The 27,298-nt window shown below is 36.3% G+C and overlaps 1 protein-coding gene and 1 long non-coding RNA gene across 4 annotated transcripts in view; one reads left to right on the top strand and one right to left on the bottom strand.

Annotated features, from left to right (window-relative positions):
- Positions 1 to 3,400: 3,400 nt before the first annotated feature.
- LOC131199438 (uncharacterized) lies at positions 3,401 to 4,916 on the bottom strand. The gene is made up of 3 exons (XR_009155344.1): positions 4,494 to 4,916; positions 4,132 to 4,417; positions 3,401 to 4,047 (listed from the first exon to the last, which is right to left on the bottom strand). It is a non-coding gene; the product is annotated as an uncharacterized LOC131199438 (long non-coding RNA).
- Positions 4,917 to 5,051: 135 nt separating this feature from the next.
- The window catches only part of CADM2 (cell adhesion molecule 2), a 431,434-nt gene continuing 409,187 nt past the window's right edge, over positions 5,052 to 27,298 (top strand). For all 3 annotated transcript variants that reach the window (XM_058185211.1, XM_058185212.1, XM_058185210.1), the window contains exon 1: positions 5,052 to 5,711. In XM_058185211.1, the coding sequence (XP_058041194.1) occupies positions 5,651 to 5,711 (61 nt within the window). In that variant the 5' untranslated portion in view covers positions 5,052 to 5,650. The remainder of the gene's footprint in view (positions 5,712 to 27,298) is intronic.

Here is a 27,298-nt window from a genome sequence, read left to right as displayed (position 1 = left end):
AATACTGCTCCTTGACTCGTCTAACATCTCTTTGAAAATCTTCATTTTACTTGAGATTTTTGACCTTTGGCTTGTCTTTTCTTCTCTTCTACCCAATTTCCATGGTTTGTTCTAATGTTAAAATTTATATATTCTGTTTCTTGATCTGGGTAAGTCTATTTTGGCATTCCTCCTTAATAACTTCTTAAGTTCATTCTCTAGTTCTGGTTTCCTATCAGTCAGTTCAGAACTTCAAATCAATTTCTACTATTTAACTTGAAAACGGTTTAGATTGAGTTGGAACTTGCACATGACCAATTCATGATCAGTCAGACCTAGGCTACAGTTCTTGCCATAACTAAACTCTTCCATCTCCTTGTACCAATTATATAGTATACTTTGTTTCTGTGTACTCCAACTTGTGATGTTCATACATATAGGAATTTTGGTTGTGTGGAAACTGTTAAGAAATTGTTGGATATCCTTGTTCTGCTTATCTAGTTATCAGTAACTAGATAATCCATAGCCTTTAATCTTGTTGCATATTTTTTTTTTATTTTTTATTTACATTTATATCCCGCCCTTCTCCGAAGACTCAGGGCGGCTTACAGTGTGTAAGGCAATAGTCTCATTCTATTTGTATATTTACAAAGTCAACTTATTGCCCCCCCAACAATCTGGGTATTTATTTAATATCATTTTATAATGATATTAATATCATTGTCTCTTCATTAATAAATGAAGGGCCCATCATTCAATGCTATGGCAACAAATACTTTATTTTATTTATACATGTGCTTTATTACCACTTTCTGGCACATAAAATGACACATATCTTTGCTGATATTACTAAAGTGATCACTGATCATTCAATTCCACCTCTTCCTGTATCACTACTTACTTTATCTGGACAGCTGGGACAACCTTCAAACTTTGGATAAGTTTGTACTTGTGGCATGCATCAGGGTATGACACTTGGGGCATATTATCCCAAGACAACATAGCAGGATTTGAGTGGAACAAAGGCTGTAGATATAGTAATATATAAATAAAACTACTGTCTTTTTGATGCACCATAAATTAGAATGAAAGGAAAATCCAACGGAAATATACAAAGGAGGCCTCTTTGAAACAGAGTTTTATCCTTAGTATACACTATCGAAAAAAATCTATGGCTAATCTTAAAGGACCCATGATGCTATTCCCAGAAAGCCAAATTACCCTTCTAAGAATAACACTAATTTTTGATAGTTTCGGATATATTTCTTGGACCATATGACTTCTGTATAACAGCAGGCCTATTATTTTCTCTGCTCATATAAATTCTACCTCCACATATCTTCAGCTGCTGTTCCTTTTGTCTATAACTAAGCTTTGAGGAAAGAGAAATCAGACTGGGAGCCTGCTTGACTTCATTTACTTTTATTTTCCCCTATCTGTAGATAGTGGGTCAACTCAGCAGACTACTTGCACCAGCTGAAATTACCATTTTTATTGGATTTTATAAAAACAAAAATAGAAGTCCCAAAACAAAACCCCAAACCAAATAGTTATCATGGTGTCATTTATGAATAAACAAGGAAATGTATGCTATGATGACAAAGAGGTTCTGTATGCTGGCTCAGGATACCAAAAACAAAAAAAATATATTCTATATTATGGTCTAGATTTATTATCCCTTATATGTGAATATAATTAATTGGGATTTGCATATTTTTTTTTAAAATCACATGGTTTCCTATACTGTTGTTAATTTAATGGAAAACATGCTTCTTTGGTTGTTTATGAGGCCAATCATGCAATAATTGATCCCATTTAATTCTTTATTGACATTTACCTTTTCTTTGGATTTATATTTTATTATTTGCTAGGCTGAACAGTACTTGGTAAAAGGAAATTAGTACTAGAAATCTAGTATTAATCTTATTTGCAATGTTTATAAATATCCTGGCTTAAAATGTTCGGCGTTGCAAAGATCACCATGCAATCCATTGGGAAAAGGCAAGGGAACAAATTTTTAAAAATGTGCATTGCAGCATTATGACATGAACTTTGATCTGTTTGCATGTGAATTGCATACTTACATGAATTTGTACGAATTTATCATGGTAGCATCAGAATATATTTTGTAATTCTGCTGAAATTTGTTCCATTTGCTGTGGATGCCTCTAAATTTCACTATAATGTAACATTGTGACTGTAAGATCATAATATCATAAAATTTTGGAGCAATTCATTTAGCCATGCATTCCAGTGCTGGTCAGGGTAGAAAATTCTGATTTCAACTTTCTGCCACTTTGAACAGTTGACATGGCCTATTCAAAGTACATAAGCTTAGTGTTCCTCTTATGATAGTCATACATCTTAGCATGCCAGCATTTGCTATTGTATTTCCCTTCCACACATTTCATGGCCAATCAGGACCAACACAAACATTTCTCAAACATCTTCTGATAATACAGCCTTAAGTGGATTATGCCATTGATTCAATCACTTTTATAATCACAAATCTGCTCAGCACTTGACAACAGTGGCTGCCCATCGCTTCTGCACACTCCCCTTGTGTGCACCAGATTACAATTGTGACTGCTTGTATATTAAATTCAGCCATAGATAATCTGGGATTGCTACACAACTAACTGGTCAAATGGTAACATAAAACTGGTAACATAAAACTAAAAAGGAATATATTCCAGTGCTAAACTTTGTAGCATCAGGATAGTGTGTATCAGGCAATCCTCTGCCCATCTAATGGGATATTGTTTAAAGTTCTCTCATGACCAACTTCTGTATTCTGAGAAGAATTTTTCATTGAGCTCTGGAGATGTTTGAAAAGCCAGCAATAATTAATTATTGTTTTCATGGAAGCAAACTCTGGAAACAATTGCAGTGGCCATGGATGCTGTGTCCCAACCTCTTTGAAGACACTCTGTATGGGATGTAATGTATAGTCATTTCCAGACCTATACCCAGTTGATTACATTTGATTTTGTTCTATGCTCTTACCAAGTGTGGAAAGCCCCTAGCCTTCATTTTATGCCATATGGTCACGCATATCAGTGTATTGAAGCTTACGCTGGAATTTCTTCCGGACTTTGGCTTTGTCCTAGAGCCCAGGAGAATAATGGTTTGGTTTGTCCACCATATAATTTCACAGCAACACTTTGCTGGGATTATCACTGCACCAGCCATTGCCTCATATGGGACTTGAATATGAACCTTGGATCATGCAGTTATAGAGCAACTGAACCATAGGGGGAAATGAGGGGGAAATATATGGAGAAAACCAGAAAATCCTGGTTCACCAATGGTAGTTTTCACAAACCACCAACTAGAAAACTGACCACTACATTGGTAGATCAAAAACACCATAGCTGTTGACTTTTAGGAATTACTCAATAAAATGGTGTTCAGTGGACACTTTTAGTTCTTCCCACATTTTAATTTTATTGGTTTGTACTTCCCCAAAGAGGCTTAAAGCTATAAAAGCATTGTAACTCCAAATATAAGTTCTTAGGTATAAAGTCTTGCACAAATAAACTGCCACAGCTAAAAATAGGGAAAAAAAGCATGTATAACAGATTATTGGTCAAAGCTTACCCGAAGTACCTTTGAATGCTTAGTTTATCTAGTGTTATGATGACCTGTAGCCTTCTGCCACAAGCTTTGGGAATTAAATTGTCATCCCTTGGGAACTAGAATGTGATGGCTGAAAATACATTTGTGAACAGGGCATTATAATTGCTGGGCCAGTTACAAGAGTTAAAAAAAAACCAGAATGGTCTGATTCTCAAGTGGGCAAATACTGAATAAGTGGATAGCTCTGTAGCCGAAATGCAGATGAAAAGGGGTTTTCCTAAAACGAGATTTTATCTTCAGTTGGCCCAGTATGCTACACGGTGACTGGATGCCCAATCTTGCTATGTCAAAAGGCACAATGAGCCACTAGACTAGGATTTCTTATAAATGGGCAAACCACAGGGAGCAGGTGGAGTCATGCAGTCACATTATGCAGGAGCAGGTACGGTTGTGATATTGCACTGTAGTGATAGTGGCTATGTCCTTAATCTGAAAAGGAAAAAAAATGAACACAACTGAGATGTGAAAAAGCAGCTTAATTTAAATCCTACACTTTTTTTTCATGAAACTTACTTGAATTTTCTTCTTTCAATGATTATTCCGCATGCACCTATTATTTTAGGTCACCTGTCACTGCCTCCTTCCTCATGCATTCTTCTCCCTCAATCATTGTTCGATAATCTTCCCATCCCCTTTTCTTAGACTACATACATAGCAAATCGTGCTTTTTAGTTTCAGTTGCGCGGCTGCCTGCGCAGTGACCCATTTTCCCAGACTCGCTCGCTTGTTCCCTCTCTGCTTCTCAATAGCTCTCAAACGGGCGCTGTTTCAGGCCTTTGGGCACTTGCTTCGTTCCAACCTGTCAAGTTAATAATGAATGAATAAATAAATGAGGGGGGGGCGGGGAAGGAAAAGCCAGCCACTTTCAGGATTACCTTTGCACAGCGTCTCTACTACTTCCGATCTTCCCCACCTTTTATTCTTTTGTCTGTTGTTCCATTGGCTTGTAAGTAATGTCTAGTTGTAATTTTAATTGGCTTAAGTACTTCCCAGTCCGGAGTAGAGGCAGGGAAGCTGGTAACTCTCAGCAATAATTCTCTTCTCCTTCAAATATTTAAGATCCTCTTCCTCCTCCTGCTCCTCGTCTTATTCTTATGCTTTTATTCTTATTCTTATTGCTTTCCTTTAACAGGCAGAATGTACAGAGTGTGTCCTTTTTATTGGATAGGTGCTACTGTCTGTCACGTACTAAGCACGAAAAGGGGCGGTTGTCAAGGAGAGCATGGCTATGCAAACGGGGGCGGACGGGGAGGGGGGAAATATATCAAAATCCCTGGGAGAGGCGTGGTCTTGGAAATCTAGAGGTGTGGCTATTCAGAAAGGAAAGCGTGGTTTGGAAGGGGGTGGCGACTTGGAAGAGAAAGGAGGGGGGAGGGAGAGAGAGAGAAAGAGAGGAGGAGGAGGAGGAGGAGGTGCGCGCGCTGAGATTGCCCTTGTGTCTCGAGCTGGAAAAGCGGCTTGGGTAGCGGAGCACTCTCCCTGCGAGCCGAGGTGAGAGAGAGAGAGAGAGAGAGAGAGCGTGCGAAGCTGTAAGGAGGACCAGGGCAACTGCCGCCACCCCGTCTTGTTAGTCGGATTGACCGGCGAAGAGGAAAAAGCAGCTCTTGTCACATTGCAAGGAACGGATAGACGGCTCCGCGAAAGAAAGGAGGTGTGCGTCTTTCTCTCTCTCTCTGTGTGTGGGGTGCAATTGTGCCCATCCGGGAGAAAAAGAAAAAAAAAAAAGGACAGGGCTGGAGGACGAATTAATGGGAAGAGGAAAGCCAACCAACAGCACTTCTTCCCCGCTGCACACCCGCGCGAGCCTGGTTCTCGTGGTTATCCGTTGGATAGGTTGAGGGAGACACTGCGGCGGCGGCGGCGGTTTTTGCCGAGGGAACGACGAGCCGGGTGAGAAGAGGAGGAAGAAGAAGAGGAGGAAGCTGCGGTGGGGAGCAGCAGTAGCAGCAGCAGAAGCAGCAGCCGCCGCCGCCGCAGCCGCCGCGGGATTCTCTTGCTTTCACGTCCAGCCAGCCGGAGGGAAACCTCCAGGATGCGGCTGAAACCGAGCGTCGTCTTGCGCTTATACAGCCTCTGCGGGATCCTTATACAAGGTACCACCCCCGCCCGTCTCCCTCGTTGGCCCCCGCTCTCTTCCAACTTAGGGATATGATGTGCGTCCGAAGGTGGGGGGGGGGAATCGGTAGGGCTGAAGAGGCCACAGCTGCTTCATAAGGATTCCTCCGTTGACCTTATTTCCTCTCCCCCCTGGAGCTTTGCCCTCAACCTGTTCCTCGTTTGTCTTCGTCTCTTGCTTCTCTGCTCTCCCCTCCTACCCACGTCTCCCTCTCCCACATGCCTGGTATCTTTAGCTGTGGGGTTCCTTTGCCTTCTCCTGGTTTTCTCTCTCTCTCTCTCTCTCTTCCTTTTTGCCTATTTCTTTCATCCCTTCACCCTCCCGCGTTGTATTCAACAGAAGCCCCACTTGGGTAGCGCTTTCCGTCCTTAAAGTGCTGCACAAACATTAATCCTTTCCTGCCCGCCCTTAATAGTCTCTCCCTCGTGCCCTCCCTCCCTCCCTCCCTTTGGAGGCTCCCATTCTCCCTTTCAACTCCTTGCAACCTTCCCCTTTTGCCACTCTTTTTCACCCCATCAAATAGGTCTAGGAAAGTGAGAAGGGGAATGCAGTGAGGTGAACAACGTGTGCACTGCAACATCATCCCAGGAGGATAAAAGCTCAAAATGGGGGGGGGGGGAAGGAGGGCACAGACAATAAGACTATAGAAGTGTGGCTTGTCTTAAAGATGAGCAAAGTGAAATATTGGATCCCCCTCTCCTCCCGCCATAACCTATAATATATACTGTAGGGCATTCTCGAAGCCTCTTGTTTCCCTCAGTTCTTTGTTTTTGCATTATTTATTCTGGTTTTTTTTCCTAATTTATGTTCCCTTGACACTGATATTGACCCAGTAAGTGAAATGCAGATATTACAATGGAAGAAACGTGTAAGGTGGCTGTTAAATAAGAAGTAGAAAGCAAGGCAGCTTATTTCTAGCTTCCAACACTATCTCTTTTACCTCTGTAAAATTGTGGTAAGTGGTGAACAGTAATGTCTATTAAGGAATCCAGGGAAGGATTCCGTTGATCCTTCTTGTTCCTTCGAGAATGTGGCTGTGGTGCTGGAATGTGCAATAAGGATAATGGATGTATGAGTGTGTCTCTGTGTGTGTGCGGTGTCTTTATGGCTGCAGTGTTTGAGTATGTGGTTGGAGGGTCCTTTTGCTGCCTGTTTCTCCTTCCCTCCCACAGGCAACGGGAGAATATAACAGTTAGAAATCCAAATGTGTCAGGATGAAGCATCCTTGAGTGTTAACAACCATCTAGTTTGCTTCTGGAGGCTTCAAATGAGGTCAGCGAGCACCAGCAACTTCTCCATGTTTTCTTCAGGATGGTTGGCATTTGCCCCTCTTCCCACCATCATGTTGTCTGAGTCCAAAAATGTGTCTCAATCTCTCTATGCTCTCTAATTAAGAAACAGTTGTGACCTTGTGATACCATGTAGACACACGGTATCATCTCTTTGCAAGGAATGGTAGTGTAAAGTTGGTTGATTCTTCTTCTTTTTGGTATTCCATGCCTCCATGTAATTGCGATAGTATGATATAGTCTCCAGAGAAAGCAGTTGGAAGCCTTTGCTCCCTATATCCCCAAAGCAGAAGTAATCTTTTAAGTGACTCTGAATCTGCTGGTTTTAGGAATCTGCATAAACTCCCAGGTTTATTTTTTGAGTTTTAAAGGCTGTGCCGAAAAGAGGTGGAATGTGTTTGGGAACTGAGATGATTTTATATGGCTATTTGCTTTTCTTACTAATCTCTGGGAACTGCTGGGAATATCACAATACAAGGAGCTGCTGTTGTGCTGCTCTATGGGATTATTTATTGAGGAATCTGGCAGGTGGCACATGTAGGGGGTTGCCTCTCTTGTTACATTTCCATGTGAACTGTCAATTCTCTTTGCTGCAAAAGGAGGGGGAAGCTCTCTTTATTGATTTTTTTTTCCATCAGTTTAATCATGGTTGCTTCTGATGAAGAAAAAACTTGATATTTTAGGATATGGAGTCAGCTGCATTCCATGCACTGTATTTTAGAGTAAACTAATAGTGTAAAATTGTGTCTGCCTGTCCAGATACGTGTATTTTTTTTTAAACACAGCAGTTCAGTGACTGTGCCAGGAAGGAAAAAAATGCACCACTGCAGGCAGCATCAGGTAAAAGAAAAATGCCATGCAAGAGGTTGCTTTTTGCTGTTGCTGTTATGAAGGTAATCATACTGGTCTTTTACAGTCAGATAAAGAATAATTTATTTCTTTTTACATCACATACCTGGTATTTGCCCTATATTTTATGAAGTGGAGTGTTCTGTTTGGTTTACGTTTGTCAGTTTTTAAGCAGTCCTTGATGAAAATAAGAGTTCAGACAGTCACCCTTGCAGGTCTAACTAAGAAGGTGCTCTGTAAAACACTTTGCCTGATTTTTTCTTATAATTAAAAATTAAATGACTGAATTCTTCCAATATACAGAAGCCTGTTGTCTCTTCATATGGCAGAAATGAAATGATAAGAAGTCATAAGAAGTATTTATAACATAAGTATGCTATTCTTAATAGTTATATGGTTTAAACACATATTAATTTCTTATTTATGTTAATTAACGCTACATGGGTTTATTTTGTCCATTAGTCATTAATATTATTATATAATATTAATAAACTTGCTCGGAAAAACTTAGTTCATCCAATTTAATCATTTCTCAACTTTTGTCTCTTTTAATGCACATAGACTTTCCCTATCCACACTCCTTATCTAATTTGTAGATAAACCTACAATAATAAATTGAAAATCAAGATTTTCAGTCAATATTTAGAAAAAACTTCAGTTTTTTATTGTGGACAATATAAATCTTAAGAAATGTAAACCATCTTGTATCTAATTCCTTATATGGAGTAGTTGTATTAATTGCAATGGACTTGATAATCAAATCTTAAGTTGATTTAAGAAAATAAGGAAAGAAAAATGGGCAGATGAAATCTATTTTTATCTAAATTGAGGCTGGGTAGTAAATATAATTTGTATAGAAATATGGTTTTGTTGTAATAACCTGTCTTAACCAGAAGGCCAACTGCAAAAATCCAGAATATTTTAAGGCGATAATAGATCGATCATCAGGTTCTATGGAGATTGACCCTGGCATATAAGAAGTAAGCACTTTGTACAAAATAAGTATAGAAAGATATTAGTGGACAGTGAAAAGATGAAGTCAAGATTTTACTTCATGAGGCTAGACATTTTTTTCTCCTAGATTTAAATAAAAATTCAAGTTACCTTGCTACTGGATATAGTAAAAGTGCTCCCAGTTAATGTTAATAGCCTACGCTACAAATCATATATAAGCCATTATATAGCTATATATTTATTCATTAACATGCTTCATTATATTACTTTTATCTGGAAATTTTTAGAAGCTAAGCACATGGAATTGCTTAATATTTTATCAGTCTTACAAAAACCAGTTAAAAGCATGGGTTAAAACTAATCATAAATAAAATAATATATTTTCAAAACGTGTATTGCATACATGGTATGAAGATTGTAGTAATAAACATTTTTCTGTAGTTCAGGTATATAGAGGTGTAAGAATTGGCCCAGAACTGTAGCTGCTATAGCCCCCTGCTGTGAGATAATGCAAATAGCATCCAGTGATTTAAGCTGCTATACCTTTCTGAAAATAGAAAGTACTGTATTAATTTTTTTAAAAAAGTAGTTAATTGGAATTTCAGTAACACAGAATGAATATTTTAAAGATCAGTTATAGTCTTACTGAAATAAAAATCTCATCAAAAGATTGCTAATCTATAAGAAAAGTATATTCTGATACAACTAATATCAGTAAATGATTGTCAGTAGAGGACTAACTAATATTTTATTACTCTTTCAAAACATGTGCTCACAAGTCTATACATTAGAATTTTGGGTATTTTTAGCCTGTAAAAGATAAGACAATGATTAAATGTATGCTAGAAATAATGTTCTGCTACAAAACTTCAAGAGTTGGTCAAAATAAGTATACTCAGGTCATATTTAAAATATCTCTCAATACTTACATGAGACCTATCAAGTTAAGAAGACTTTCCCAAACTTGATGCATCCAGACACTTAAGATGAGAAACTTAGAACACCAGGTTGTTCTGATTTCAGGAAATTCCAAGAGTTAATTCTAATAATACCTTAAGGTTGCCATGTTAATATAAGCTGATTCATAGAACTATATTTCGATGTAGTGTAAGACAGAATACCATGTAACACCCTTCCATAAGATGCATCTGCTTAGCAAAAAGTGTGATTATACATTTTATCATTTTTTACTGTATAATTTGAATATAATTAGTGGTTTAAAATTATTTAAAATGTCATATTTATTTATTTATGCATTCCATGTATTAAAAATACTATATTCCAGATAAACAGTAATTCTTCTATTTATTAACAAGCTTAAACAGCAATATTTTTTAAAGTTAGGCATTAGCTTCAGAACATAACAAAAATGATCATATTTTGTGAAATACTTTTACAGAATAATTAAAAAATATGTATACTAATACATTGAAATATCTTAGAAATAAGCCTTACCAATGTAGATGATAATTTCAGTGTAAATAGTAGAGATTTGGTGAGTTAATATGTATATTTCATACAGTACAATGGTACTAATAAAATAAATATTAAACATTATTTTGTGTATATGTGTATAATAATGTTTATGTATAGAAGCATAACGTAGAATTACTTATCGTGAAATATATGTGAGTATTTAAAAATATCTATTTTGTGGTTTGGGTGTTTTTATTTCTATCATGTTTTTATTTCTATTTAATGTTAAACATATACATATACATATACATATACATATACATATACATATACATATACATATACATATACATATACATATACATATACATATACATATACATATACATATACATATACATATACATAGAATAGAATAGAATAGAATAGAATAGAATTTTATTGGCCAAGTGTGATTGGACACACAAGGAATTTGTCTTGGTGCATATGCTCTCAGTGTACGTAAAATAAAAGATACGTTCATCAAGATACAACATTTACAATACAATTGATGGTCAATATATCAATATAAATCATAAGGATTGCCAGCAACAAGTTATAGTCATACAGTCATAAGTGGAAAGAGATTGGCGATGGGAACTATGAAACGATTAATAGTAGTGCAGATTCAGTAAATAGTCTGACAGTGTTGAGGGAATTATTTGTTTAGCAGAGTGATGGCCTTCGGGGAAAAACTGTTCTTTTGTGTAGTTGTTCTGGTGTGCAGTGCTCTATAGCGTCGTTTTGAGGGTAGGAGTTGAAACAGTTTATGTCCAGGATGCGAGGGATCTGCAAATATTTTCACGGCCCTCTTCTTGATTCGTGCAGTATACAGGTCCTCAATGGAAGGCAAGTTGGTAGGAATTATTTTTTATATACATATACATTATGTATAAATATACATTTATATACATATACATACAGTATATACATATATACACATACATATACATATACATATATGTGTGTGTGTGTGTGTGTATACATACACGCACAAACACAATTAAAATATTTCTTTTTGCTATTAAATAGAAAAGAAGGGAATACAATGTATCAACAAAAGTAGCTTGAAGTTAGAATGTTTGATATTTGTTTACTTAAACCTTTTTTTTATCAGCCATGGACCAGTTAGTATATTTTTCTACTTTGAATCTTAATTTTATGTCCTCATGAAATAATTTCTAAACATGAATTTTAATTATTCTTCAGAACTGCAATTTTTCTAATGATTCACTTTTTTACGTTTTGCAAAATGGCACATACACACTTTCTCACACACAAACATGACATTGTTTTACATATCTGAATAATTGACTTATTTTGTTGATGATTTTGTGTAGTAAAAATGGCAAAGCCTTTTTTTTTTAGAGTTGAATTTTTAATTATTTTTTTCATATTTTTCACGAAATGAAATACAATGATTATAGAAATGCTACTTCATTATTGTGGGATATAGTAATATTGAAAGCTTGAAAATTTCCCCTTGCTTCCTCTTATATCAAACACATTTAAAATGGATATTTTGAGTTTCTTTTTCATGCCTTTTCCTTTTTCAATACTTAATTTCTCTTATTTTCCTTAATTTGTTTCTGTGTTCCTTCTTCAAGATTATCTATTTATTCCACTAAAGCCATCAAGGTTTAGGCCCTAGTTTCTCAGATGTATCATGAAAGACTTCAGTTGCAGTAATTATATCATTGAGTTGACTTTTGTGTATAGGTTACTATGATTACCTTCAAGTCAGGATTTATTTTTTTTTGGCTCCTGGTAATTGCTGGACAAGTCCCTGAGATATTCTTGGCAAGGATTTTCAGAAGTGGTTTGCCATTGCCTTCTTCATGGGACTGAGAGAATGAAGTCCTCCTCCTCCTCCTCCCCCCCCCCAGCAGGAGCAGTATCTGCTTTTCAGATCAACAAATGCCATCTTGCGTGATAAAATACAGCATCTGAGTAATTTTTCAATTTTAATGGGCATGGGTGGAGATCCATAGGTTGCAACAAAAAACCATGACTGACTGACTTGCCTCCTGGTCTAACATCAGTTTGGTCTGTATTCAGCTCAGCATCATCCTGGTGGGCAATAAACAGCAATATCACAAGGATGAGTAAACCACTGAGACTGAGAGAAAGTGACTGTCTCAAAGTCCACAGTTGGCTTTGTGTTTAAGACAGGACTAGAAGTCATTGTCACAGTGTCTAGTCTGGTGCCTTAATCACTACATTAAGCTGTATATCTTACTGTGATCTTGCTGTGTTTTTTATGCTCCCTACATTGAGCCAAACTCAATGAAAAATATGTTCATATATTTATATCGCCAGTTCATGATTTCTTGATGGAAATTTAATATGTACCATTTGTGAGTAGTTTAAACCTGGTTCAGGATGCTGTTCACACTGTAGAAAAGCTGTGAACCAATGACACAATATGGGAAGGATGTTTTCTTTATTTGTTTTTTCAGGCCAGACTTATACTCAAGAGATGCCAGAGAATGTGTGTATGACCAAGTGATCTAATATGAATTGCTTTATAATGAGAAAAAAAAACCTATGTTAACTTGATATTTAAACAGAAAGTTTTCAGATTTTATTTTAGTATTATAGACAATTCCAGTGCTAATTGAAATTGAAATATACATAAGACATACATAAGTTATTATATTAGCTCAAAAGAATTACAATCTCTTATTTTTATGCAATTATGTAATTATTTTACGGAAATTTTTAGAGATCAGAAAATATTTGCAAGATTATTGGCCATATCAACTGATAAACTCAAGAAACCTAGCTCCGTTTTACCATCTGCCCAAACTTCATTTCTAGAAAATGTAATGCACTAATCATTCTTTGTAACTTTAGAAACAGTTTTTAGGATGTTTTGCAAACTTTTATACTCTTAAGATTTTAAATAAAACACACTGCTGTAGGTTGGATAATTTAAATAGTATAAAAATTACAATATGGTTTCCAACAGTAAAAATAATAATAATATCATGTATTTAAAATCTATCCTAGGTTAAAATGTAACCCAGGAAGTTTTATGGAGATTTGAACTTAACAAACTTGACAGACTTTATGGAAGTCTGGTCTATGTCGAAAGTATATATACATATACATATATACATATACATACAGTATATACATATATACACATACATATACATATATACACATACATATACATATATATACAACACTGGACATATTCAGATCTATATTTGCAACTGTGCTATTCCTGAAGCCTATGCCCTTTGATATCCCTATGATAACAAATTACCATTATTACTTATAGGAACAATGCCTTTATTTTTTCCAAATCATTATCTGTGACTTAAACATTTGGGTCTTTCAGAACTTTATTCCACTAAAGCCATCAAGGTTTAGGCCCTAGTTTCTCAGATGTATCATGAAAGACTTCAGTTGCAGTAATTATATCATTGAGTTGACTTTTGTGTATAGGTTACTATGATTACCTTCAAGTCAGGATTTATTTTTTTTTGGCTCCTGGTAATTGCTGGACAAGTCCCTGAGATATTCTTGGCAAGGATTTTCAGAAGTGGTTTGCCATTGCCTTCTTCATGGGACTGAGAGAATGAAGTCCTCCTCCTCCTCCTCCCCCAGCAGGAGCAGTATCTGCTTTTCAGATCAACAAATGCCATCTTGCGTGATAAAATACAGCATCTGAGTAATTTTTCAATTTTAATGGGCATGGGTGGAGATCCATAGGTTGCAACAAAAAACCATGACTGACTGACTTGCCTCCTGGTCTAACATCAGTTTGGTCTGTATTCAGCTCAGCATCATCCTGGTGGGCAATAAACAGCAATATCACAAGGATGAGTAAACCACTGAGACTGAGAGAAAGTGACTGTCTCAAAGTCCACAGTTGGCTTTGTGTTTAAGACAGGACTAGAAGTCATTGTCACAGTGTCTAGTCTGGTGCCTTAATCACTACATTAAGCTGTATATCTTACTGTGATCTTGCTGTGTTTTTTATGCTCCCTACATTGAGCCAAACTCAATGAAAAATATGTTCATATATTTATATCGCCAGTTCATGATTTCTTGATGGAAATTTAATATGTACCATTTGTGAATAGTTTAAACCTGGTTCAGGATGCTGTTCACACTGTAGAAAAGCTGTGAACCAATGACACAATATGGGAAGGATGTTTTCAAATATACATAAGACATACATAAGTTATTATATTAGCTCAAAAGAATTACAATCTCTTATTTTTATGCAATTATGTAATTATTTTACGGAAATTTTTAGAGATCAGAAAATATTTGCAAGATTATTGGCCATATCAACTGATAAACTCAAGAAACCTAGCTCCGTTTTACCATCTGCCCAAACTTCATTTCTAGAAAATGTAATGCACTAATCATTCTTTGTAACTTTAGAAACAGTTTTTAGGATGTTTTGCAAACTTTTATACTCTTAAGATTTTAAATAAAACACACTGCTGTAGGTTGGATAATTTAAATAGTATAAAAATTACAATATGGTTTCCAACAGTAAAAATAATAATAATATCATGTATTTAAAATCTATCCTAGGTTAAAATGTAACCCAGGAAGTTTTATGGAGATTTGAACTTAACAAACTTGACAGACTTTATGGAAGTCTGGTCTATGTCGAAAGTATATATACAACACTGGACATATTCAGATCTATATTTGCAACTGTGCTATTCCTGAAGCCTATGCCCTTTGATATCCCTATGATAACAAATTACCATTATTACTTATAGGAACAATGCCTTTATTTTTTCCAAATCATTATCTGTGACTTAAACATTTGGGTCTTTCAGAACTTTATTACACTGATAGGAATAAGAAACTGTTTAAAAAAATTGGGCAAGAGAAACAGATGGTTAGGAACAACTGTATGCAGTCCATTAAAAATTAACATGAAAAATAGTAGTTGCTATAAAAGTAAAAAGTTGATGTTATAATGTTACTATATTTTACTGTGCTAAAAAGAGTTGGAAGTCAATGCCCTTTCTTCTTTGTTTGCTTTCTACCCTACACTTCTTCCTTTCCTTTTCTTCTCTTCCTTGTTTCCCATTACTTTCATTATCCTTTGTATTTTATAGTCTGATTAACTAATAAAAATGTTATGATAAAATTTAGCAGTGAAATATAAGCATCTTCTGAATTTAATCCAGTCTGTAATATCTAAATATGTCCTCCACTTCTCTGTCCATTTATCTGTTCCACTGCAAAAGTTTTCTTTCCCCTTTCTTTTCCCTTCCCACTATAACCACTTCTTTTTCTTACCATCTTCTTCCCTTCCTTTCCCTTTTCCCTCCACTTCCTGTTTCTTTTTAAAGAGAGAGGAGATATTTGTATAAAGTTTACTGTGTTTACGTAGATATGAATAGACTAAATGTGAGACAAGATTTGATACAGACAGACAATATATGATTGACTAATTTATAAATGGAACACTTTTTATAAACAATTTTAATTAGTAGTCATTAATACATTTAATGCTTTTTTATGCTGATCCCAGTCCTTTTTTGACATGTGATTTGTAGCAAATATAAAATCCATATTCATATGGATATATATATATATATATATATATATATATATATATATATATATATATATATATGTGCATATGAACTGATTAATACAGTGGAAAAGCAGGACATTGATCAGGATCTTAATCTGTGGTTGTAATTACAATGTCTAAACAGATCTATAATATACACTAGGTATTAATATCATTGTAAATATTCTTGTCTGTGGGGAACCTGGTATTAAATTCAATCTTAATTTTTCATTGGGGTGAATAAGGTTTCTGTATTATAGATAAAGGAACCGTAGATTATAGACATGGGCATAGCAAAATTTTGTTTTGTTTTTTAAAAACAAAAAAAATGTCTTGAATATTGATTGTTTTATAGGGTGACATCTAGTGTTATACAAGTGGATTTTTTTCTTCTTTTCTTTCATATTTTCAATACAGCTGTCCGATTCTGTTAATCCTCAACTCTACAGAGTAGTTGTGAAGTAGAGTGGGGCAACAAGAAGGAGAAAAATATTTTATTTATTTATTTATTTATTTATTTATTTGTCACAACAGTATATAAAAGCATAAGCATGAAATAACTATACGATATATAAGTATATATATATAAGCAGAAGAATGAAATAACTATACGAATTGGATACAATCAAAGGGAACATTATGACAGGAATGGTAGGCACGTTGGTGCTCTTATGCACATCCCTTACAGACCTTTTAGGAATGGGGTGAGGTCAATAGTAGATAGTCTTTGGTTAAAGCTTTGGGGATTTTGGGAAGAGACCACAGAGTCAGGTAGTTTCACTGGTGGATGGACACAGTTGGATACAGTTTGTAACAGAATAGCTATTAACCCAAATAACTTCTAGAGGAAAAGGTATTTGGGGAATATTTGCTTCTGAGTATATGTAGTTTAGTACCAAATGGTCTTTCAGGACTTAAACTAGACTAAAGTGTTGCATACTATAAAATATATTTCAATATTTTACCAATACATTATTTCTGCTTCAAAGGCATTGTAAAACATAATGTATAAATCCCCTTATTCTTACTTGCCTCATATTTCCTCCATTGTTTCAATGAAGAAAAAGAGAGAAAATATGTGACAGACATTATTAATATTATATTCCATATTATATTTTTATTAGGATGGTTATAAAACAAATAAACAGGTTGTTTTGTGTGTGTGCACGTGTTTATAATCTATCTGAATATTTAAATTTATTATTACTCCTTAATTACATTATGCAAATAGTTGCACAGACATGCAGAGATAGCTAATAGATTATGAAACCTTTTTACACCACCTTTTTAAAAAAGCTTTGCATATTGGTACAGTTTTATATAATTCATTTTAGTTTAAATTGTACAAAATAGTAAATATTGCATGTATTTCAAATTTTGTGAAACTTGGTTAAAAAGTTTGTTAAAAAGATGCTGTTATTCATTAATTCACCTTTTTTTGTAGCTATAAATCTTTCTTCCAAATGATAAAGAGGATAGTCATTTTCTAAATAAAATTTAAACTGAAAAGCTTTTCCTCTTTAGTTCCTGAGTAGATTAGAAAAACTCCTGCTGTGTGTATGGTTCTCAGTGCACATATGCAGTCATGGTTTATCCATAAAGATAAATGCATTACTATGATTTTAATTTAAAAAACCATTCAGAGTGTCTTCAACTTGTTTGATAATCTTATTGTAAGAAAATGTAGTTTTTGAAACCATACGTTCACAGTCCTGAATAACATTTCTTTGTAAAACAAACCTGAACACCCACCTAGGCATTTTTAAAATGTTTATACTTAAAATGTAGCTCATGAAATAGCTTTGGGTCAGTTACATAATTGTTGGCTTCAAATAGGTCTCAAGATTGCAACAATAGAGATAAAATAAGAAAGACCATTATGTACTTAAACTAAACTTAAACTAAAACACAAAGTAGAATTGAAATGTAACAATAAAATAATATTAAAAACTAAATAAAAATAAATTAAAAAACCTGTCAATTTTCTATATATAAGATTACAGAATAACAAAATTGGAAGGGATCTTGGAGGTGTTCTAGTTTAACCAACTGTTCAAGCAGAGACAGTATACCATTCCAGACAAACAGTTGTCAGTCTGTTCTTAAAAGCCTCCAGTGATGGAACATCCACAACATCCGGAGTCAGGATGTCCCATTTATTAATTGTTCTCACTGACAGGAAATTTTCCTTAATTCTAGGTTGAATGTTTCTTTGTTAAGCTTCCATCCATTATTTCTTGTCCTGCTCTCTATTTGGACTATAGGTTGCCTCCTTCAAATATTGGAAGCCTACTATCATGTCACCATTGGTCCTTTTGTTAGACTAGACAACTCTTCACTGTTAACCTGCATTCTCTCAATCACATTTTTTTTTGCTCTTCTCTGCACTCTTTCTAGAGGCTCAGCATCTTTTTGTAGCATGGTGACCAAAACTGTACTCCAAATGTGGTCTTCGCAGCATAGTATAAAGCTGTACTAACACTTTATGTGACCTTGATGCTATTTGTCTGCTGATGCATCCTAGGACTATATTGGCCCTTTTGGCAGTTGCAGCATACCACTGGCTTATAGTTAAGTGATTGTCCACTAGGATTCCTAGATACATGTCACAGTTACTTCTCTTGAGCCATGTACCACCTATTTTATCCCTGTGCATTTGGTTTTCTTGCCTAAGTGTAAAACCTTACTTTTTCACCATTGAATTAACTTAATTAACATTAACTTACATTTACATAACTTACATAACAAAGGACTCAGTTCGAGTCTGTCAAGATCCTTATATATCTTGAGCCTATTCTCTGAAGGGTTGGCTATTTGCCTCAACTTGGTGTTACCTACAAATTTTATGAATTCCCCTTTTATCCCTTCATCTAAATCATTTATGAAGATGTTGAAGAGTATTGGGCCTAAGACAGAATCTTTTGGCTCTCCACTACAAACTGCCTTCCATGTCGACATAGTTACATTGATGACTAAACATTGAGTGAGGCTGGTCAACCTGTTACAACTTATCTTACCAATAAGTAGGCTGTCGTCTACTTTGCCTTAGGGTATACTAAGTATATTCAATGTGTATACTCTGTTCAAAGCATTTTGCTCGTCCACTAATTTGCTGGTCCACTAACTACTGCATTTTGTCAAAGAATGCAGTAGTTTGTCTGGCATGATCTGTTTTTGACAAAACATATTGGCTTATAGCAGTGCTTCTCAAATAGTGGGGCGCGCCCCCCAGGGGGAGCACGAGGCTCCGTAAAGGGAGGCGCGTTTGACCTCGGCAAACACTGTCATAACAAGCTAAGCCCCGTGTTTATGTCTCTGTATCCAATCGTGGGGGGCGCGAAAAATGTTTTCTTCTTCCTAGGGGGGCATGACAGAAAATAATTGAGAAGCACTGGCTTATAGTAATAGCTTTGCTTGTTTCAAGGTGTTTCCATATCTGTTGCTTATGGAAGAAAATTAAATAATTTGTTCTTTAGAAGAAAGGATATAGCCACAAAATAAAGTATTATGTAACTAAAGCGTGATAACAACTGATACCGATAACTGGAAAATGAGAATAAATAGGAATATGCTTTCCCTATTCATATAACTAATGTCTGGGCAATGCATTGATTTCTACATCTTCCACTTAAACTATGTATTTACTGTGTCAGCTTACCAATTATATTAGTCGCTTTTGTTACTCTTTTTTCTAGAATTTCGTATACAGTTGCCTTCTTTTTTGTATTTGTGAGCCTCAAGTCTACTTCTACTTACAAAAATTCTGCTCTAGCAGCTTAAAAATGTCTGACAGCTCATAGGAATTTTAAGGACAAATTACCTCTCAGTGTCAGTGGATGCTTAGGGATAAATATTTGAACAAATGGAAAATACCAAACTGACCTACATCTGCTGGATTATCTCTGTATTAGAGGACCTGTTTCTATTTTTGCCATGCAATATGGCAAGAGATTTCTCTAACTATTCCCTAACAGAAAGATACCAAATTAGTTATTTTGGAATGTAAAAAAACCAGTTTCTGAAGTAGACATAAATACATTTGTATATTGCTTTTATGCTGCAATTTTTGTTGATAATATTGAGTTTATAAAAATCCACTGACAGCTAGGCATAATTTATCAATATTCTTCTGTCCTGATACCCTTTTTATAGGCTGTGAAAGCAGGCTAGCCTTAAGATAAGGTGACTGAAGGGAATAGGAATAAATACTAATCTGCTGATTACTTATTCTGATCCCAAGCAGTGAGTGCTCATAAATCACTGGGTACTTAAAACAGAATCCTTCCTATGTTCTCTTTCTCTTCCTTTGTATTTATAACTGAGGGAATCTTAACCCTACCTTCCAAAATAATAGCTGAATATTATTAGTCATGGAATGTTAAATCTCATATAAGGAAAACAATTATTTTAATCATTAAAAACAAATAAGATTAGAAGATAAGAGAAATCACTAATCTGTAGCATGTTCATTTACAGAAATGCTATTGGATTTCATTCATACAGGCCCTTGGAATATTTAGAAAAGAATGCAGCCAAATCCTTTGGGTGGAAATATGTCTGCTTTCTGGGCATATGGGGAAGAGGTAACATTTGTGAAACGTCTAGAGTCTAGGGCACAGGTTTGCATAATGGTGCATGAATGATAGCTACATACATCACCATACCCATTTTATCAAGAGGATAAATATGCCTCCTAGCAACTAATCGTTAGAGGTTCCAAAATGTGCCCTCTAAATGCAAAATGTGCATATAAACCTCTAAAATTTGCTTTCTTGGATCTTTTATTGTTAAAAACAGGACACTTCTCCTGGGACACTCTTTCTGGTCTCAGTTTAACAGATTCCATAGGATTCTTGACAATTGGTAGAACCTTTTCATAATAGTGCCAAAGAAGAATATGGGTACAGAATACAGTAGAAAAAATATCATTTGATTTTCATAGAGAATACATGTGTTTTAGATTTGATTCTTAAAAGGTTCTTTGAAATGTGCTGAGGTACAATTAATTTTCAAAGTTCTCCACTGCCCTGCTTGTATTTCTGATTTTTTTTAAAAAAAATCTTGCATTAAATTGAAATCTTATGAATATTGCATCCATGTTTTCACCTAAAAATAAACATTGATTGTTTAACAAAATATCTATATAGTTAGAGAATCAAACTATAAATGAAAAGATTAAAAATGTTGGAAAATAAATTTACAGATTTAGTACTGCTGCTGTAAGACAAGAGTCTGCAATTTTTTTCTCTCTGAATGGCCAGTTTCCATCCTTTCCAATTCCACAGACATGGTTGGCAGATCTGCAGGGCAAGGAGCTTTGCAGCCTTTGGATGGCATCAGCCGAGCAGCATGATAGCCTGCTTTTATCTTCTGTTGTTTTGTTTCACAATACTATATTGGTATTTTGACAATGGAATAGCACCTTGGTGGATATCTGCCAGTAACTTGCATGCTACTTTTACATTTATAATCTATTTCTGCATGTCATGTTAATTCTATTCTATTCTATTCTATTCTATTCTATTCTATTCTATTCTAGTCTAGTCTAGTCTAGTCTAGTCTAGTCTAGTCTAGTCTAGAGTAGTCTAGTCTATTCTATTTATTCTAATGTATAATGACAAAATTTTGAAAGAAATGTATAGTCCTTTCAGGATCACATTTTTATTGGAATGGTATTGCTATGTATTGTTTCAGTTATGATAGATATGGAAATCATCCTTTGAAACTTAAAAAAAGAAAGAAAGCTAATTTAAGACATTTACATTACTTACGTTTGCATAACTTTAGGCAAGATATTTCTTTAGGGTTACCAGAGCTTGCTCTCAAAATCTGGATAACTGCTATATGGTTATTTTCAGCTGTGAAATGCACTTAAATGCTATCGGTTCGGGAATGTGAGTGCACACACCTCTTCTGCGCACACGCAGAGCCTTCTGCTCATGCGCAGAGGGTAAAAGGGATCTAATGAGGTCACGGCGGGTGGGCAGAGCCTCCCGGCAGTGCTACTGGTTCACGTGAGCCGGATAGATCTGGCCGGATTTCATCACTGGTTATTTTGCTGCCATTTTATTAAATCTTTGATAAGACTGATCTTGATCTTGGTCACTTGATCTTAGCCAAAAGGCTGAGAAGCCTTTATTTGATTTTATTTTGATTTTAATAGTGTTGTTTAGATTTGTATTAAACAATAAAATGTTGTTTGTTTATTGTTGGATATATGTTGATGTTACAAGATACAGGATTTGTACATTATACAATCATTGGCAGGGTCTCTTCTTGGAAGTAAAGCCCATCACTATAGCATGTTTGAAAACTTTTAGAAAGGGAACTAGATGGTGCTATTCTTTCATCTTTGTCTCTTCAGTCCTATTCCTATTCATTTTTCTTCTTCTTTTTAACTAAGAATTTAGACATACTATTATTTGGTTTCTTTGTTTCATTAAGTGCAGTTAGTACCTTATTGCAATAGTTTATTACAGCTGTTTTAAAATCAAACAACAACATTGTCATTGACTTGGAAGAGAAATAAGGGTGATAATATATGTTCTTTCATTCAGGTATATAGTTAAGTGTGGAGGTAGTTTTTAATGTCATCAAATGCACATTTGATTATACTACTTAACTATTCAATGGGAATAATAAGAAATCAAATAAATCTTTGAAATTTAATATTTTAAACTTTTTTGAGTTCAATATTTTAATATTTAAAAGAAAAACTAGAATCTATTAGTTTTTAAAATTTAGGTGAAAAAATATAGTAAATTCTAATTTTCAACAGATTTCAGTTAATGGTTTAATTTGGGCTTTCTATTCCTTACAAGAACGTATCTAGAGAATATTTATCATAAATGTTACCGATGCTTCAACATGAGTCAAAAATAAATTGATGTAATGCCAAATTACATTTTGATGAATGACTTAAAAAGACTTCTAATTTGATGAGAACTGGGAGCTGAAGTTATTCTAGATTTTCCTCCTGACAATGGAAAGCTGTAACCTTTCCAGGTTCATTTTTAACTGTGGTTCTTCAATTTTAATTAGGCTGCACTCTGAGATTAAAAACTGATGAAAATAACAAATAATATATTTATTTCAGAATCGAATTGTTCCACATGCATTAAATCTGCTCCTGTAATCTCTGTTTTATTTTCTTATTTTTTTCAAGATTTATACATAGGATATATAAACAAATTTTTACATAATAATAAATCAAGTTGTAGTTAATTATGGTTTATCATGTAATTACTGCATACGGTCCTTTCTTTCTGCGCCAACTCAGTAAGCTCAAACTGCCCAAGGAGCTGCTGATCCAATTCTACAGAGGAATTATTGAGTGTCATTTGCACCTCTATAACTGTCTGGTTCGGTTCTGCAACCCAACAAGAAAAACACAGACTTCAAAGGATAATTAGAACTGCAGAAAAAATAATTGCTATCAACCTGCCTTCCATTGAGGACCTGTATACTGCATGAATCAAGAAGAGGGCCGTGAAAATATTTGCAGATCCCTCGCATCCTGGACATAAACTGTTTCAACTCCTACCCTCAAAACGACGCTATAGAGCACTGCACACCAGAACAACTAGACACAAGAACAGTTTTTCCCCGAAGGCCATCACTCTGCTAAACAAATAATTCCCTCAACACTGTCAGACTATTTACTGAATCTGCACTACTATTAATCGTTTCATAGTTCCCATCACCAATCTCTTTCCACTTATAACTGTATGACTAACTTGTTGCTGGCAATCCTTATGATTTATATTGATATATTGACCATCAATTGTGTTGTAAATGTTGTACCTTGATGAACGTATCTTTTCTTTTATGTACACTGAGAGCATATGCACCAAGACAAATTCCTTGTGTGTCCAATCACACTTGGCCAATAAAATTCTATTCTATTCTAAAAAAAAAAATGGCTATGCAGCAAATAGATAGCCAAATGGCTACAGTCTCAGTCTCAGAATCTGGAATTATGGCATATTTATCTGTTTTCAGCTTGCCATTTTTAAACAAAACTTTGACAGAGACTTGAGCTGTAAAGCCAATAAAACTATTATTTCACTGTAACTGGGCTTTTCAGTTCATTCGATATGTGATGTGGATATGAGATTGTATAATATCCAAATCTTTTAAGATTTCTATCACTGATTGAAATAAAATGTTACATTTAATCAGATACCGTATATACTCGAGTATAAGCCGATCCGAATATAAGCCGAGGTACCTAATTTTACCACAAAAACTGGGAAAAACTATTGACTCGAGTATAAGCCGAGGGTGGGAAATGAGGCAGCTACTGGTCAATGTAAAAAATAAAGATAGAGCCAAGTAAAATAACATGAATATTTATTTGAACGAAAAACAATAAAAGTGCAAAAGGGGGTCCCCAAAAAGAATATGGTATCAAAAATACAGTATCTTTAAAAGTAACAGCAACCAAGCTAACGAGAGCTAAAATCCCTCAAAACTGGAGTTCTCCTCCTCATCATCTGTTTGTCCAAACAGAGCTTCAGCTACTTCAGCTTCTGTGATGTTATCCGCATATACGTTGTCGTCATCACTGAGTTCACAGTCGTCATCATCACTGCTGTCACTCTCATACAATGCGCTGTCTTCACTGCCATCCATAGCATTACTAATGCCACATTTCTTGAAGGCACGTTGCACCATGTCCTCTGGAATATCTTCCCATGCATCACGAACCCACTGTGCTATTAGTTCTATGTCTGGCTTTCTCAGATTTCCAACTTTTGTCAGACGAGCTTGACCAGATGTCATCCATTCATGCCACATCCTTCGCACATGGTCCTTGAAAGGTTTATTTAAACTGACATCTAGGGGCTGCAATACAGATGTAAGCCCACCTGGAATAACGGCCAAAGTGACTTGAGATGACTTTGCCAATTTTTTTATGTCATCAGATGTGTGGGCTCTGAACATATCCCAAACTAACAGTGATCTTCTAGTCCAGTCCCCACTCCTCAAGCAAGAGATCCTATACTGTTTCAGACAAAGGATTGTCCAGTCTGTTCTTTAAAAACCCTCCAGGAATGAAGTGTCCAATAAGGTTCAAATTGCAAGTACCGGTAGTCCTCAATTTAAGACTGCAATTGAGCCCAAAACATTGTTTTGTTATTTTTCCCTAACCGTGTATGTATCCCCCTGCCCCCCATTTTACGTCAGGCTGCCATCAAAGTAAGCACGGCTGAATATTATTATTATTATTATTATTATTATTATTATTATTATTATTATTATTATTATTATTATTATTATCATTATCATTATCATCATCATCATCATCATCATTATTATTATTATTATCATTATCATTATTATCATTATTATCATCATCATTATTATTATTATTATTATTATTATCATTATCATTATTATCATTATCATTATTATCATTATCATCATCATCATTATTATTATTATTATTATCATTATCATTATTATCATTATCATCATTATTATTATTATTATTATTATTATTATCATTATCATTATCATTATTATCATTATCATCATCATTATTATTATTATTATTATTATTATTATTATCATTATTATTATTATTATTATATGATGATGATGATTTTTTTGCATTGGACAGAGCGAGCTTCAGTTTACCAAACTTTGTATCTTTTAATGAAACGTGTTAGTCTGGAAGGGACTGTTTGAACTCACAAAACACTTGCAACTTTTAGTTCCGTGCTGAGGATTTTTGGAAAGCAGCCCAGCAATATTTATTTATTGCTCGGACTGCTCTTATTTTCACTCCCCTTTCTTTCTTTTCCTTCCTCCTCCCTCCTTCTCTGCCTCTCTTCGCCCCCACCTCCCGGGATCCTTGCGGGTCGAAGGTTCTGCCCTGCCTTACACCAGCCGCCCACCCATGCCAAGGTCTCCTGGCTCTTTCGCCTCTGTAAGCAGCGGCTTCTCGGCAGCGTCGCCCCCCTCCCCTCCATGGATCGGCTCCTTCCCCAGCACTGAAGGCATCCTTAGGAATACACCTCCACCTCCAGGAAAATAAAAAGAGGCAGAGAAGGTAAATCGCCCGCCCCGTTCGGAAAGGAAGGGGAGAGGACTCCAATGGAAGAAGGGAGAGGAGAATTACCAATAACAAACACAAAGCGCTGGGTTAGAGGTGCCTTGTCATGTACAAGGAGATCAGAGAGGGCAACCACCGAAACAATAATCAGACTCAAAACGGGCTGCTTATTTGCCATTTGCTCTGGGTAGAACGGGTTTTTTTTTAAAAAATTGGTTTGGAGAAGGAAAGCTAATTTGCTGATCTGCGCGAGGGTCGGTTTCTTTTGCCTCCCTTCTTCTTCCTCCTCCTTCTTCCCACCCTAGCTTGCAATGCCCCCATCTCTCCTCCTCCTCCTCCTCCTGCCCCCCTCTCGGGGGGAGAAATTGTTTGTTCTTGCCGGATTTCTCCGCTTTCCAAGAGGCTTTTCTTTTTCACCTCTTTCTCCCCACCTCCCCAATTTCCATAGGGGGGAAAAAAAACCCTGGGGAAAACTTGGCAAAAAATAAAATAAAATAAAAAGTACTGAGTGCAAATGTTTTTTTTTTATACTGTAGTTGGAGTTTTCCACGTTTCTTTCACATTCAAGGCAGCATTCTCCCCCCATCCCTCGCTGCTTTTCCAAAACATGCTTTGAAACCTTTGCATTTTATTGGGATGTATTCGTGACAAACGCCCCCTCCGCCCCCTCCGAGGGCGAGAGGAGGACGAGTAAGAGGAGGGCGAGAGTGACAAACAAATAAAGAGAGTTCTTCGCCTTGGCGTTTGACACACTCGCCGTCCTCTCCAGCCGAAATTGAGTGCGGCGGCAGTGGGGTGGGTGGGTGGGTGGGGAGCCCGCGGTGAAGTGCCGGCGGGGGGAGCCCGGGATTGAAGTGCCGGCATGCTTTGCCAGCTCGGCCGGCTCGTTTTGGGGCGGCGGCTGGCCTCCGGCGTTTTCTTCCGCCGCTTTTTGATGGCGGCGGCGGCGGTGGTCGGCGGAGGGGGCGGAGGCGTTGACATTTCGCCTCTCACTCGTCCTCCTCTTGCCCGCGGTGGGCGGAGGCGTTGTCACCCTCGCCCTCCTCTCCAGCCGAAATTGAGTGTGAGCGGCAGGGGAGGCCGCGTGAAGTGCCGGCTGGGGAGCCGGGATTGGCTCCCGGGCTCCCCAGCCGGCACTTCACGGCGGCCTCCCCACCCACCCACCCCCACTGCCGCCGCACTCAATTTCGGCTGGAGAGGAGGGCGAGGTGACAACGCCTCCGCCTCCGAGGCGAGAGTGACAAACAAATAAAGAGAGTTCTTCGCTTGGCGTTTGTCACCTCGCCCTCCTCTCCAGCCGAAATTGAGTGCGGCGGCAGTGGGGTGGGTGGGGAGGCCGCCGTGAAGTGCCGGCTGGGGCCGGGATTGGCTCCGGGCTCCCCAGCCGGCACTCA

This window comes from Ahaetulla prasina, chromosome 5 (genome assembly GCF_028640845.1).
Source record: "Ahaetulla prasina isolate Xishuangbanna chromosome 5, ASM2864084v1, whole genome shotgun sequence".
Taxonomy (NCBI): Eukaryota; Metazoa; Chordata; class Lepidosauria; order Squamata; family Colubridae; genus Ahaetulla; species Ahaetulla prasina.
This window is presented reverse-complemented; position numbering and strand designations above follow the sequence as displayed.